Here is a 15,670-nt window from a genome sequence, read left to right as displayed (position 1 = left end):
AACGTTGCAAAACTAACGTTAATCGAGGTGATCGTAGCCGGTACGTCTACCATTGGTTACTTGAATCATCCGTAAATGTTTTGGATCGAAAAGAAATCCCCGATCGAGATCTGTCACAGCATCCATGTGTACCTCTACCGAAGTCCGAACCATTCGCGTTAATTCGCTAAGGGGATCGTAAACGTTCGCAACTTCGGTCCATAAATCAACGGGTCGTTTCGCCAGCTAATTTTACCTTGGTCACGAATAACGACACCTGAAACTTGTGACAGAAATAAACGAAAGAAGAAAGTTCTTTGGCGAATCAAAGGAAATTTTAATAAGCGTACCTTTTTGTAATCGCAAAGCGGCGATCGAAAGGTAAACGGCGACTCGATGAATCATTCGCACGAATAAATTAGCCGGAACTACATGCGAGCGACGACAATCGCAACGTCTCCGAGCATTATTACGCTCGATTAAATGCAACTACAGAATAGCGTATGAAACCCGATACACCTCGCACCCCGAAAGATTTAAATTCGCTCGTTACGCGACAATCAGCCGTGCACCATTCTCGCGAATATCTCGTTCTTCCTACGCGCCTCTAGCCTCCATAAATATGCAACCGAGAGACTCGCGAATAGTCAATGCGCGAGCGCCGCGCTAAAATTAATACTCGGTCGTGCGTGGTGTTCGTTAGACTGGCAGTCCGAGTCGGTCGATGGAATTTTACCTTTGACATTTGACATGGAACCACCTAGACAGTTCCATCTTCACGTTCCCATTACAAATTACGTTCTATACACAGGCGGTCGCGTCGATTAACCGTTTGGAGAAATAAGAATATCGTACGATCGACTAACAACTCGACGAAATCGACGCGCGAAAATTAGCCATAAAGAAACGTGGTTCTCGTCTCGAAACATTCGATCAGAAACGATCGATTGTACAAGGAAAACGGCAAGATATATATTAGGAAAATACGATACACGTGTCGCGTTGTCTCTCAATCCTTTTTTGGTAATTTATGGGAATACGAATTGTCGCGGTAATTTCACTCTCACGTGTCCTAAGGGACGTTTGCAATTATAAATAGTCGTCTAGCGAACTCCGTCGGAGACCGAGGCACGTGGCTAATTGGATATCGCGACCGAATCAGCGTGCGCAATTTGTATGTATGCGAAGACTAATTAACGAGTTAATTAACATCGAATTCGAGAGAAAGCACGCGACGATCGATGATTAAATTATGCGATTACCAATCGTGCATCCTTTTGTCCATTCGACACGCACCGGCTGCGTTAATTGCGAGCCATCTTCGACGTTTGGCGGACGCGTGGCAAGCCGTACGATCGAAAAGAAGAGAATCGAGGACAAATAAACGTTGATCGACTATTCGACGCCAGAGAAACGATCTGAGAAACGATGTTGCGTAACGCGGCAACATCATAACAAATTAACAGTTATGCTAATAACGATCCTTGAATAGACAATTCTCTATCGCGGTCCTGTCGCGTTCCTGTCGCAACCAGTCGGCATCGGGTCTTTGCGTGATTTCCGATGAAATCCGGTTTATTTTCACTCAGCGAAGGAAACGGCGAGTTTCAAATAATGCAGCCGCTTCCTAGCGATGTTGGCAGGAAGTGGATGGCTGGTCGGCATGGCGAGATTTTCACCGGAAAAGTCAACGAACTTTATCCCTAGCGAATGTTTGTTCCGCGGATGCTGATCGCGGTCGAATTTATCGCACGCGCGTGCATTCGCGCTTGTTAATGCCCTCGCGATCTCCCTCCAACGTCACGTACTTCTGGGAACGAGGTTTTCACTCGTTTATTATTATCGACGCGAACGTTCGATGCAATGGACAGTTTTTTGCCACAAAACTAACTTTCTTGTATATTCGGCGATTTAGTCACGTCCGCGTTAAGGCGGAAACGACACAGTCCAATTTATAACCTGCGTGAAGTGTTTGTGAGAATTATTATGGCAACTGCGACGCGTCGGTTCGTTATTATGCGTCGACCTCAAAGTGACGAGACACGATACAGGCGTGGTAATAACGTTTCATTCCGTTTGTTCTTTCTCTCGCGTTGCACGTGTCTCTTTCACGCGGGACGTCGAGCTTCCTTTTTAAACAGTGCCCGATATACCGGGACAGCGTCTCTTGCGCGGTAATTAGTTCCTTTGTGATCCTACGTGAGTGTAGTATCCCCGAGGTTTCTCGAGAAGGCGCTAGGGCGAGCATACGGGTAGCTGGATGTTCGAACACGTTTCTTCGATGATTTTATTGCGAATGTAGCGACAACGGAGAACATAATGCAACATTCGTTTCCGCGTGAGCCCTCCTCCAGCCGTTGAATGTTGGTATTCGCTCGAAGCAACAGTTTCGTACCGCTTTCGCGCTCGTTTCTTCGAAGCGCGTATGCTCGCACGAATATTAATGACGCGAATTCGTTGATTCCCATTGATGTCATCGTTCCGACTGATTCACAAGCGAGGCGAACGCACGAGGAATTTCAGTAACGCGACGGCGAACGTCTGGCCGTTCTCCGATGCGTCACGAGATACGTCGAGAATAAACGTCAGGCAAATATCGCATCGGCGGTGCTTGTCGCAAAAACGGACGGCGGAGCGTTTCATCAATTTCACCCATAGACTCTCTAATTCGATCCGACGTCCCGCGCGTTGCCGTGTCACGTTGTTTTGCCTCGATTTGCATGCCTTGGAAGCCTTAGAAGCTGACAGCCTCGTTCCCGTACCGCTGTTCCAACACCGATGGCCAACTTAATTGCTTCATTGTATTACGCGGTTAAGCTTCGTCCTTATCCTAGGCCTTTCTTCTCTGCATTAACGGAGAATTCGCTTCGTAGCTCGCACCATGATAATGCGCAACTTCTTTTCCCTATACGCTTTGAACGTACTGCAAACGGATGCTTTCTCTCGTTTCTTCTTTATTCCGAAGCGCGTCTCGCAAACAAACAAATACAGCAAAGTGTCAGAGGTTTCTGCTTTCACAGTGCAATAATCGTGCACGCAACGACGATAATTGCACCGGAGAATAATCCCGTGTTCCCGCTTCGACGATTATCATAGCGGAACGCGAAACGATATGCTGCGAATGGGCTGAAACCATTGGGGAAGTGCAACGACCCTCCTGTGTCACGGGCTCCAACTCAGTTTACTAACATTTGCCAACTAGATACCACGACAGTCGTCTATCTTCAGCCGCTGTTGCTATTTCGGCGACTATACACACCCTATCACGAGCGACTGCGCTATTCTCCGCTACTCTTCCACAGGAAATCCCCGCTCTCCACTTTCGCATCTTCGTATTCCGATTTTGTCCTGTATATCGCGTTCTCCAGGAAGAATCTCGCTTCTTATCGAGGCAAGTGCATAACTTATGCACGTCGCATCGGTGAATGTATTCCGAAGATACTGAAACTCGTAGAAGTTGCTTTTACGAAGCTGCATCGTGCAGGAACGTTCCGAGCCATTGAAAGCCCTCGCCCGAGCCAATTGGTACGCGCGGCAGCGAATCCTCGATAAAAGCGCCTTCTTGGCGGGCAGAAATTTTTCGTGTCTACTTACGCTCTGAAGCCACCTTTTGTTGCGTCATGGCTCCGCGCGCGCGCGATTAGTCACGGGATATTTCCGAACCGCTGAAAAGGAACAGCTTTTATCCGCCGGATCGGGTTTATTCGCCGGTATTCATTGAGTTGTTAGACTGGAAGGATCGCTGGTTGTATTCAGACTTCGATTAAAATCGCCGTTGACCTATCTATAAATAGACGGTGACCGAACGATTTGACGAGAAAACCGATAAAATTCGAATGCGATAATGCAGGCAGTTCGACTCAGTTCTAGCACGATCAATCGCTAATTGCAAGTTCTTTCGTAATCGACGAAAGAAATGCGGAGAAAACGAGTCGTCGAAAGTCGAAGACTTTCCCAAATCGAACGATGGCCCGTTGGGTCGTAAAGAAAGTTTTTTCGACTTTCAAAGACACACGGGACGATTCATTGGGAAGCAAGAGCCGATTCGAAGGGACAAAGCGATCTTTGTGCGTAATTAGACGCAACCCGATGCCAGTGACATTTGGAGGAGAGGTCGAGAAGGTCCGACGACGTTAATCGTCGCCCATAGCCACGTAAGTGTCGTCAGGAGATCGAGAAGAAACCGGCAATTACGGCCGCCATAAAATACGCGTGGGGAAAGGTGCGTGGAACGAAACGCAGCGTGTAACTCAGCTTCGAAGAGCCGGGATCGCGGAACAATGCGCCTTCGGCTTCGATTATCTTAATTATCTTCTCACGCCCCTGCGGTATAAATTGTGCAGTTGGACACCTGCTCGCTGATACACCCGTGTTGCGACAATGCGTCCAGCCAGTGCGTGGATCGTCGATTTTGCGTTTACCGTCATAGATAAAGATCGAGAGGCAGCCAGTGTTATTATACCACTGTCTGTCGATATTTATCTCATAGCCATCGTATAAATTACGTTCGTATGACCGGTCAATTGGATCGTTTGATCGACATTCCTATCGATCGACAAACGTCATCGTTGCATTGTTTCGGTTAAACAAGAACGAACTATCGCCCGATCCATTAAATTTCGATAGATCACTCGCATCGTAGTGCGTGCAGCTATATCCGCGTACCGCTGCCAGCACACGTGCTGCCACGTTAACATCGTTCGAGATCATGTCGGAGCAAACGTGTTCCGCTGTTTAATGCGTTCCCGCGTTGTCCGCGCGTCTACCAGAGATACCGAGTACACGCACCGATGCGACCGCTCTAAACTGGTCTACCAAGCGCGAGTTTCTCCGCGGGGAATCCAGCAGAAGTTCGCGCGAATAACGGGTCCTCCGTATTAGTTATGCATCGCGCGGCATTGTTTTACAATTGCACGCGTCTAGGGGAGACCTTGTACCTTTTTTCCCGAACAATGGCACACCACGACAATGAGATCGTTGCTGATCAGAGGAACGAAAGTCTCACATGCTACACGCCACTCGGCGGTCGCGTCTCGACCTTATTTTCTTATCGAAGATCGTCGGCTCTGTTAATCGGCACAAGTACAAGGTAGCCGATAAAAATTCTCGAAAAGGAAGAGGAATCACGGACCGAGTCGGAGCTTTAGCGTCTTGCACGATCGAATACAAGCGTGGCATCGATGGAACAGATCGCGATTACATCTGGCTAATTGCTCGTTTCGGCGGCGCGAGGGGCGCGGTAAATTGCTAGCCAGGCAACTCTAATTCCCGGCGGAATCGATAGATAACCGCGAAGCATTCGATAAAGACCCGATCGTGCTACTAATTGCGACAGTTTCTCCAAGTGGTCGTGCTCGAACTGACGATTAGGATTAACGACTCGGCTGATTTAAGGCGCGTCGTATTGCTTCCTTCGTCAATTGTTCCGAGACAATGTGGCCGCGAAGGAGGAAACGGCGTAACGATTCTCGCTCGATAAATCATACGCGCGGCGCGTGCACCGCGCGAGTTCGCCCGGTTTTCTGACGGACACGGCTGCACCACCTTGAAGAAAAGGACACTACGGCCGTGCGAGTTTCTTCCCGTTACGCCGTTCGATGAATAATTTACACCACTGATCGAGATCAACGATGGAAGTTTTTCGAATGCATTAACGACGCTCATGGCGCATCGTCGCGGCTGCACACGTCTCCGCTCGCGCGTCCCGCGTCCCGTGGTTTATACGCGAAATTACGCGAGGGAAGGCGGCGAATATCTGTTGCGAATCGCACTGGCCTGCGTGCAATGGATAACGGCCGAGAGATGATGTCGTGGAGCAGTGGGATAAAAATAGTTGACCCGTTTGAAAATGCACGCTATCGACTCGAAAGCGCGCGCTCATCGAACGATTAGCTATGCGTCCTCCTCGCGATCGTCGAATTCGTCGAAGCAGTCTCGGAACGCAGCCTACACGTTGCATCTGTGTCGAGCGTGAGCCACGTCAACTCGAAATGAATATTAATCGGGAGACGCGGAGCGTTCAAAACGCACCGGCTCTCTTTGCTTATACGATACATTGTTAATCAGAAACAGTACCGACGATATTATCATCGACTTCTCTTACATATTGTAATTACGTTTTCTCGAAATTGGAAGTTTGTTTTGTACGCGTGAGACTTATTACGGCAAGTTGCATTGACGCGCTCGATCGTCATCACTTAAAATACAATTGCGGAACAAATCGTAATTTATCGCGATCAAGATCACGAGTGTATTCGCTTTAACGAAATGATCCTTAGAGTGCCAAAGCGATGCGAAGTGGCAAACGAGATTACGCGAGACTTATTTTTGTTCTGACTTTCTTTCCTAATGTCTTCTGTATCCGACGAATACGCTCTGATCGCTGGTCCGTTCGTTAAGACGATCGAGCGCGTGTCGATTTTTACAGCGCACTAATGAAATCGTAAACTCGCGACTCGTTAGAAATCGCAGTCGCAGACTCTTCTCTAGTCTCGTTATTAACGTGAATTTTACCGCGATGATTTCCCGTTACCGCTAATAGGTATTCCGCGTCCGATCGTTCCGCGACAGGATGAATGGACTGACCCTATTTGGCCCGAGGAACGAGTTCTTTCAATGAAAACCACCTTGTATGAACGGATCCACCTCTCCTCTGACCCTCGTCTCTCGCGACTTGTCTCTTCGTCCGGTACGAGAAACTCAATGCGAGCCAGCAACAAAAATACTACGCTATTCCCTGGCGTTCATTCAGCTCTCTCTCGTACCTGTATATCGGGATACGTTTTTTCTCCGTAACCTCGGAAATACATCGTGCTGTTCAGTAGCAAACGATCCTTTCAAGCAATTCAGAAGATTTAATAATATTCAACCTCGCAAGAAGCAACAGAGACAGCAGGGACAAAATCCTCTCGGCTACGCCCTCGAACTTGGCAAAAACGTGTTTCTCGCAAGCGATGACGTTCCTTTAGTTCCTCGTATCGATATTATGCAAGCCGCATTGGCTGCTAAGAGCATAGTTTAGCGAACCATTTTGAAAAGATCAAGGCGCCAAGTTGTAACCGTTTCGAACGAACGTGAAAGACAAAATGCTTCCTGGCTGAATAAAGCTTTGCGCGAGACAAAATGGCTCGGAGCTCCACGCCCCGGAATGCGAACGCGTTCAGTTAATTAAACATGGACAAGGCGAATTGTCGATGGTCCTCGGTATCGCCACTTGCACCCGTGCGTTACGTGGCGTGTGTTGACGCGTCATTGAAATACTGCACGGTTCAGTAGCCGCCATTGGCACGATGGCGATCTAGATTAGCTGGATCAGCTCACGGCTCGATCGTTTAGTTACGGCTTAGATCTGTTCGACCCGTCACGTCGTTTCTATCTAAGGATCGGATTTTCGAAACGATTATCATTGATATGCAAATACTTATGGATGATCGCAGACACGAAAGCAATCGCGTGGCGTTCTTCGATCTGGTAATTTGCAGCGTCCGACACGACCATTGTCCTCAAAGAGATCTATTCCCCGATACACATGACGGTCCTGCGATAGATTTATCGTAATGGCTGTCAGAGGAGCACGGAAAAATAAATTTCCAGGCATTTATTTATCTTGAAGACTTTCTAAGGAGTGTCGACGGCTTGGATACCGCGTTCTGTAAGGCGTGAATACGAGATGATGTCATACAGGCGTTGCACCTTCTCCCTATTAACGGTCAGCAACTGTGCGTCGGAGAACTTCCAGATGATCTCATTGGTTAGCGCAAATGAACGATGTCAAAGGGCACGCTACTTGATTCATTCGTTCGATCTGTTCCCCGCCGAGGATGCTTGAACTTTCAGCCTCGACGGTTTTCCATTTTCATTGCTCCTATTATCCGCGTTAATCGCGAGAGCGATCGCAGAAGCGCGAAAGAGATAGACCGAACGAGAGCCGCGGTCGGAGACCCCGTGGAATTCGGCATCCCGGTTCCGTCTCCGAGATCTATGAGCGTATTTCGTCAGCTCTGGGACGTTGACCGAACCCTTCGTGGTACACCGAATACGTCATTGTCAAGAAAGGTCTCTCGAAATATTTCCAAGAGCAACAAGTTCCCTAATAACGCAAAACATTTCCAGTCAAAGGATCGAGTTTATTTTGGAATTCGGACCTGGAAACTAGATCGCCGACTAAACTGCCAGTGACGATCGTTTACACTACGTTTACATGCGATGTTGATGAACATTACGTACGATGCTAATCTCGTTTCAACGATTAATCGATGGAAACATTTGCAGGAGACATTCACAACGTGAAAGACGAAGATCACGGAACGAATGATCGAAAGTGGCTCGGGTTGGTCGGTTACGTGTACTCGTTAGTTGGCTCGCGGGTTGGTCACACGAATCGCTCGTAAAGGAGAAGAAAGGGCGAAGAAGAGAGAAAGAGAAATGGAAAACGGGTAGACATCGATCATAAATTATCTATGAATCGCGCGTTTGCGAGCCTGTGACTAACGCTCGAATCGACCGATTGCCGTGGAGAGCCGCGAACCATCCTTTCTGATTCATCTTTTGCAATTAAAATTCCGCGTACCGTCGCCTCGTGGCACGCAGAATGAAAGAAAAAATATGTCCTGGCTGCTAGGAAGCGGTTGATGGAAAAAAGCCGTTTGACAAGCACATCCGGCGAGAGGCACGTACACGAAGAATCGAGTTTCACGCGACGAAACCGATGCATCGCCATTATACATTCGACGCGTCCTACTAATTTCACAGTTGTCGCGCGGAACGCATCGCTCGGACAGCTGTGCAAAATGCCGCACCAGGCCAGTGCCTGATAAATTTCATAATCGTGTCGATCGTCGCTCGAATGAATCGAGACGCCCAAACCGAAGCGAACGGAGGAATCGATCGACTTCGAAGATGTTTTTACCGAGATATTCAAATAGGTGGTGGCAAGAAGGTTGCGTTCGGGGAACGTGTTTCCGTTCGAATATCGCCATTTGAATATCAAATTCTAAATGGTGGAGCAATTGTCGGTAACGCGCCGAGTCACCGCGTTACGTCATGAATTTTTTTCCTCGTCGTTGATCGTGCCTAATTTTCATCTTCAGGGTCATGCTTCAATATCGAGAGATAAGCTGACGCGCGACCATCTTCTCCCCGTGCTAATTGGAACGCAACCAGACGTCGTTCGTATAATCTTCCCATTCTGGAGCACGTGCGTCGCTTGTCAACTAAATCATAACCAAATGTTTGTGCTACGATCACTGCCGAAAATTGTTCGTGCCAAAAGAGTGGTATTTCCGTCGATCGATCGTCGAAGATATCGCTGGTCGCGTTTGCCAAGTAAAACCGTGAAGAAACGACTGTTCAAAGTTTGATCTCAAGACGCATCTTTTTGCAAGACCACCAGCGGCATCGCGAGCGCTTTCACGTGTTTGGAACCAAGCCAAATTTTGCTTTAGTAAGAACCCGGATTTTTGTTGACGCGCTCGGTAAAAATATTCAAGAAGTTTTCGAAGACAGTTGAACGTTTCCGTTCCGATCTGTCGGCTGTTATCGTAATTAATGCGCGCGAAATAAAATTACCAAGAAAGAACGTCCAAATATTTACCGGGGGATTTGGAAGCAGTTAAAGAACACGTCACAATCAAACAGTATTTCGATGGTATGGAAACGACCGTTCGTTACGGATACCCAGAACATCGATAAATCACTTGTCCCGAATACGATAAGACAGCTTGTAGAGTCTGCGATGAATACCGATCTAGTCGTGATAACGACGCTCGTCGACTCACCGACAAAAATGTTCCACTAATGATTCCACTATGACGGGCTATTAGACATATGACGCGCGGAATGAGGAACATTCAGTCGTTTGATCTTTCGTTGCCTATTACAAATCGATTATCGTTAACAAGCAGCGATAATATCGACGATTAATAAGATCTGGTAAGATATTCGGAAATAATTGCGAACGCTTCGTCGTGCGAGGAAACTGAGAAGCTCGTGAAACATTGATTTTCTAGTTCAATAGACGTTCAATAGGTTTACGCCCATTTGGTGGTTCGATAACGCGTTCGCACGGACGAATCCAACGGCTGCAAGTATCATCCGACGATTAAGGTGCCCATTGGTGTCTCGAGCGATTGTCATTCATATCGATTAGTTGCAATGGGCGCGAATCCATTCCTAGAAGTTACGGCAACGCATTATCAATGACGATCGTAGTCGGTTTATGGTCTCCCATGTTCAATGCCAACGACTCGCGGTGGCAGACAGCCTGGCAGCCAGGCGATCCCTTTCTTGGAACGATGAACCTGCGATTTGTACGAGGATCACACACCGAGTTGTCCGTGCCTTCGCATCCACCGCTTTGGTACCTTTCTACATTTTTTTCCTGCTATTTTTCTCTCTTTCTTTCTCCATTTCTCTCTATCCGTCTCTTCGTAGTTAAAAATACCGCCGGAAAGACTGACGGGAAGGTTCACTCGGCTTTACGCTCGTTACTACGAAAATCGATCTGCGAATATTATTTCCACCGGCGCGGCGTGGCGGATGCGTTAAAAAACTTTATTAACGACTGGTCTGCTGGCCGTCCTTGATTCGCCCCAGGTTCCAATTTCGATTAACCATTGACGTCAATCTCGGATATAAATCGAGACATCTTTGCCAAGAGTGATTCGATATCGAGCGTAAATGGTCGGTAAAAGACGACATCTTGGCAAAAGCGAACATCAAGCGAAATTAGAATGGCCGCTGATGGATAAAGGCAGACTTCCTATTCGTTTTTGCAAGAACACCGGCCCTCGTGAACGACGCTCTTAACACAAAAATATGTAACAGAGATTTCCATAATGTAAATGACTGGCTTCTTCCATTAATTACGGCAGCTCTAAGCGGACCCACCAGACTAGGATTATTGGGTGGTCCAGCGGTGGTACGATGCCTGGGCCCGATATTTAATAACAGGAGATGCAGCCGTACCGCAGCAATGGTTCTTAACGTTTGCCGTGCCGCGCAAGCTACGTTTAAGGGCGTTTAAAATATTTCTTTTCTCTCTCGTTTACACCTCGAAGACCTTTTGCTCCGAACCAATTTGTAACCGCATTTACTGTTCGGCAAGCAATACAAATTGCGTTGTTCCGTTGTTCGAAACCGGGCTCTTTACTGCCAACATAGTCGGTTGTGCGATCTTCGCAGGATAAATACGCTCTATGGCATTGTAAATTTTTCACTAGACACTTACGCGTGTTTCCGGTGACCGTTGCACAACTCTCTTTCGAATAAGTAACGGGTAGCGCCGATACTAATAACCATACGACACCGGTCGATTCGTTTTACGTGCCCTCCGCTTCACCCATGAAACGCGAACAAATCGAACAGCTCTCGTGGACGCCGGAGATCGAATCTTGTACTCGCGCGATGTAATCGTCTGCGCTGTTTTTCTGAAAGTCGTGCCAACACACCGTGATCTTTTTATAAGGGATACACGCGACTAATATTTTATAGCGGCGCGAAGACAATGCACGATAATGCACTTAACGACTGTGCTCGTTCCTGTAGCCAGCTGGCGTGCATATAAACCAACTTGATCTCTCTTCGTGATCTCTGCACCGTTTCCATCGGCCCGAAAGAATTTTCCATTAAATCGGTCGTTCGCCCGTCGTGAACGTTTCGATCGCGATGTTCGCCCGCATAAATCAATCGTCGGAATTTTAGAAGCCGACTAACGATAAATCGTCGAAAACGTACACGCGATACGCGCGTAGATCGTCGGTTCCGTAACTCGTAATCTATTAATCATCGGCGGGCCGCTTGAGAAATGGCATTCGTTTGAAAGAAAAACGCGTATGGTCTAGTTTATAATGGCAAAACGGGACGGTGTTATCGGCGTTGGCAACGCGTTGCCAACTGTTTCGACGATGAGTGGCAAAATCCTGTAGCGCAGCTAACCGGTTAATACGGAATAAACAGCGTGTCGACAACCTCGGAATTTTTATCGTGAATTTTCACGATCTGTGACTCGCGACGATGGTCGCGCGAACATCAGGACCGCTTGCGCATTCGGTGACCCTTGACACTCCGCCACGACGCGCCATCGTAAAACACGGACGTTCGATTCTCCGAAATTGATTCTCCTTTTTACCGTCGTTTATCGCTACCACTCGCCATTGAATTTAATTATTATTCTCCGACACCAACTGATATCTAATCGCGGCCGCACACGATAGTACTCGCATTTACTCATCTGTGTACATAACAAAGTTCGATGAGCAGAGAAAACCGCGGACACCGTCGAACATGAAAAACTTTTCGATTTATAGATCTTGAAAGGTTTCGCGGGAACCGGTGAGCGAGAGATATAAAAACGAAATTCAGAAAGCGCCATGTCGACGGACTTTAAATTTGGCCCAAAGTCGACCTCTCCTCGACCCTGAATCCTTTGAAATCGCTAACGATAGTGCAACGCGTATAGACCGAATTTATTAGCGAGCTAATCCGCTTCTTGCGATACGAGATCAAAGAGAAGGGAAGACTCGTATATTTAATCTTGTTCGTACGGCAAGGGAGCTTTGAGATGCCTGCGAACAAAATATCGTTATACCGATCGAAGCGGCGGCCAAGGTTTTTTCCCAACGTAAATGGATTTCTTTCATAAAGTAGCTAACGTTCGACGATGAGAAACGTATAACCACGAGAGGTCGTGCGCGAATAAATGTCGCGACGCGAACAGACAGGAGTCGCGTTTGTAATTGCGATAACAACGTCATTATTCACCGACCTTTCGAAACGAGCTGCACGAGGAAATCAATCTTTTCTCATCGTTCGTAAAACATTCTTTAAAGCGAGTTACGCGTGTATCCGCACTACCAGCAGACACACACGACCAAAGAAACGCGACGATAACCGTTGTTGCATAACGAACGATACATCGGTTTTCGAGTAATTGGACGCATTGTGAGCACGTTGGGTGTCGGACAAGTTAATTCCAGCCGCCTTTTGTCCGGTTACTGATAAATTATTTCGATTTTTAGTCCCGCCACCTCCGGCCACCGTTATCAGATCGAACCCGCTCGCCAAGGGATAAGTGAAAACAGACGGTCGTTTCTTTGCCTCGGGACCGTTTCTATTCAATTACCCGTTACCTCTATGCGTAGTAGAGATTTAAAGGACAATGTCCGATACGGTAGAAACGATAATAGGATAACAACGTAGGACGCGTTCGAGATTCGGGCGTGAAATTTCGCGTAACTCGGGTTTAATCGTGGAAAAAAGTCTCGCGAAGATCTGGTATATCGACGGGATGCATGTTTTTGTTGCAGCGTAATCGGTGCCGGAGCTGGCGGCACGGCCCTAAAAAAGCGCGTTTGAATGGGATCTCGAGTGTGGCATAAAACGAAAGGCACGCGAAAAAGAAACGGCGGACTACCACGAGTTTCGAGTGTTCATCGACGAGAGGCTCGCAGCTCGCAGCTGGCAGCCACGCGAAGTGTCGACGGTAAACCAAGTATCCACGGAGAAATTCTGCCCGGATTGTACGTGCACACGCGCGCGATCGCAGGGATTGTTTCTATTAAGCGGCTCGAGATCAAAGCATCCAGATGTTGCAAACGGCGATTAAGTAGACCTCTGTTCTCCTTCCGGACAGTTTTCGTTCGTGCAGCGAATGGCGCGTCGCGATGAGATGCAAATTCGCTTATTAACCTTATCGCCAGGCAAAAATCTCGCGGACCAGCTGCAGGGGAGTGTTGGCCCACCCACGATTCAGAAAACGATCACGAAACTGCGATTAATTTTTTTGGATTTCTTCACCGCTAGCACGAGCTATCGCGCCAGCGAATCTTAGATAGTATTTCATCCCGAATATTTCAGCTAAAAATTCATCAAGATTTCTTTCTTCGTTCAGGACTACGCCGAGGACGAGGACGAAGACGAAACTCCGGCCACGACCACCTCGTCAACGACGACCACCACCACCACCACCACCACCACTACCACCACCACTACACCAAAGCCTGTGGTTACCCAGAATTACGATTACCGGGATCCGAGAACGTATGAGGGTGGGACAGGGGCGCAGTACAACGGCTACCAATCGAAAAGTGACTACCCGTCGATGTCGGCGCACAGCGTTCACAAGTGGCAGTCTCTGGGTACTCGAGAGAGCGTCAAAGAAACCAGAAGCAACATGCAGCAATACAATAAGAATGGGAAGAGTAAGTTGGCTTCGATCTATGCGACGTACATGCTTCGATGGCTGAATGGAAAAAAAAAAGACATACAGAGAATTCTGATCGCGTAGAGAAAAACCTTGTCTCGACAACCGTGCCGTAATCGAAATTCCATCCTGTCGATTTATGCAAATATTTGCAGGGCGCCCTCGAAACTGCACCTGTCTGCTCTCTTTCTCTTATGGCTGTGTCGTTATTAATCGTTATTAAATCGACGATGGTGGTCTCGTAGCTATATATCTCGTCAACACGATACTTCAATCTCGCTACCAATTATTCCTCCAACATAAATATCAGACAAAAAGCGAATGATTTTCTCGTTAATTACGGCCGACGACTAAAAATTAATAAATACAGTACCATGTACAGGAAACGTACGTAAATATCGTCATCGTCGAATAAACCGAGACGGCAAGACTGATCTTTTTGCAACGCGTATTTATCTTCCGCAGGCTTATTAGAAACTTCGCGTTTTCGTTTGTTCTCTCAAAGACGGTTTAGCTTCTCGAGCAATCTTTCGCAAGTGGCCCTTCCTTCTCCATCGACGGCTTCTATCACGCGAAGAAACGCTCGATCGTAACGGCAACCTATCGATATGCAAATTAATGATGACGACTGCGCCGTAACCACGTGATTGCAGCAACTTCAACCGCCCTTCGTTCGGGTTCTCTGGCGTATTACACGGCTTGTATATTCCCCCCTGCCCCCTCTGCTATTACCTGTTAATTCATATCGAGCCGCTCGAATCAATTTACCGCGCTTCAGACACGCCGTCTACCGATGCTTGCTCGATCCTCATTGTTGCTCGTTCTCGGTAAGTTCTGTTGCAGGGCAGCATCGCGTTGCGAATTAAATGTAACTTTTTGCAACGATCGTATTCGCCGCGACAAATCAAGGCCACGATAATTCGGACTAAGACAACCTCGTTTGAAACGAAGCGGTCGCGCGAAAGAGAATCAATCTGGCCGTCGGAAAAATCAAGGACCATCAGATCTAATCCCTTTCTCTTATAATACATTCCAGAATACGTTTGAATACAGGATGTTCGACGAGCGAGCATACTTTAGCTTCCCTGACGGTCGTGCCTCTATTGTAAACGCGCCGATATAATCTCGTGTCAGTGCAGCCGTGGCGAGAATAACGCCTACGTTCGAAATTAGCATAAAGCCAGATCGCCGACGAAGATTAAACCAAAGAAAATAATCTCCGTCGGGAGACATTTCCGAAACTTCCCCCTCGAGTCGTTTTATTTACACTTCCGCGCCACGTGTCGTCATTCCGCTCGTACGTACGTATATCGCTCGCAATGAATTATGAATCGTTATGTTTGCATTACTAGTTGCAATTTTCCTGCTCTGTCCTCTCCAATCAAATTGCCTTTTTCGTTTCCCCTCGCTGCCTTTGTCGCTGTTCGCAATTTCTTTTCCGATATCCTTAGCTTGCTCTTTACAGCTAAGATTCCCTGCGAGTGATTTCCA

The 15,670-nt window shown here is 47.6% G+C and overlaps 1 protein-coding gene across 1 annotated transcript in view; it reads left to right on the top strand.

Moving 5' to 3' along the window:
• Positions 1–15,670, top strand: part of LOC126914275 (uncharacterized) — a 59,679-nt gene that overhangs the window by 11,845 nt on the left and 32,164 nt on the right. Inside the window, exon 2 of the mRNA XM_050717990.1 lies at positions 13,868–14,177. Within this exon, the coding sequence (XP_050573947.1) occupies positions 13,868–14,177 (310 nt within the window). The remainder of the gene's footprint in view (positions 1–13,867; positions 14,178–15,670) is intronic.

The sequence above is a fragment of the Bombus affinis genome, chromosome 3 (assembly GCF_024516045.1).
Source record: "Bombus affinis isolate iyBomAffi1 chromosome 3, iyBomAffi1.2, whole genome shotgun sequence".
Taxonomy (NCBI): domain Eukaryota; kingdom Metazoa; phylum Arthropoda; class Insecta; order Hymenoptera; family Apidae; genus Bombus; species Bombus affinis.
This window is presented reverse-complemented; position numbering and strand designations above follow the sequence as displayed.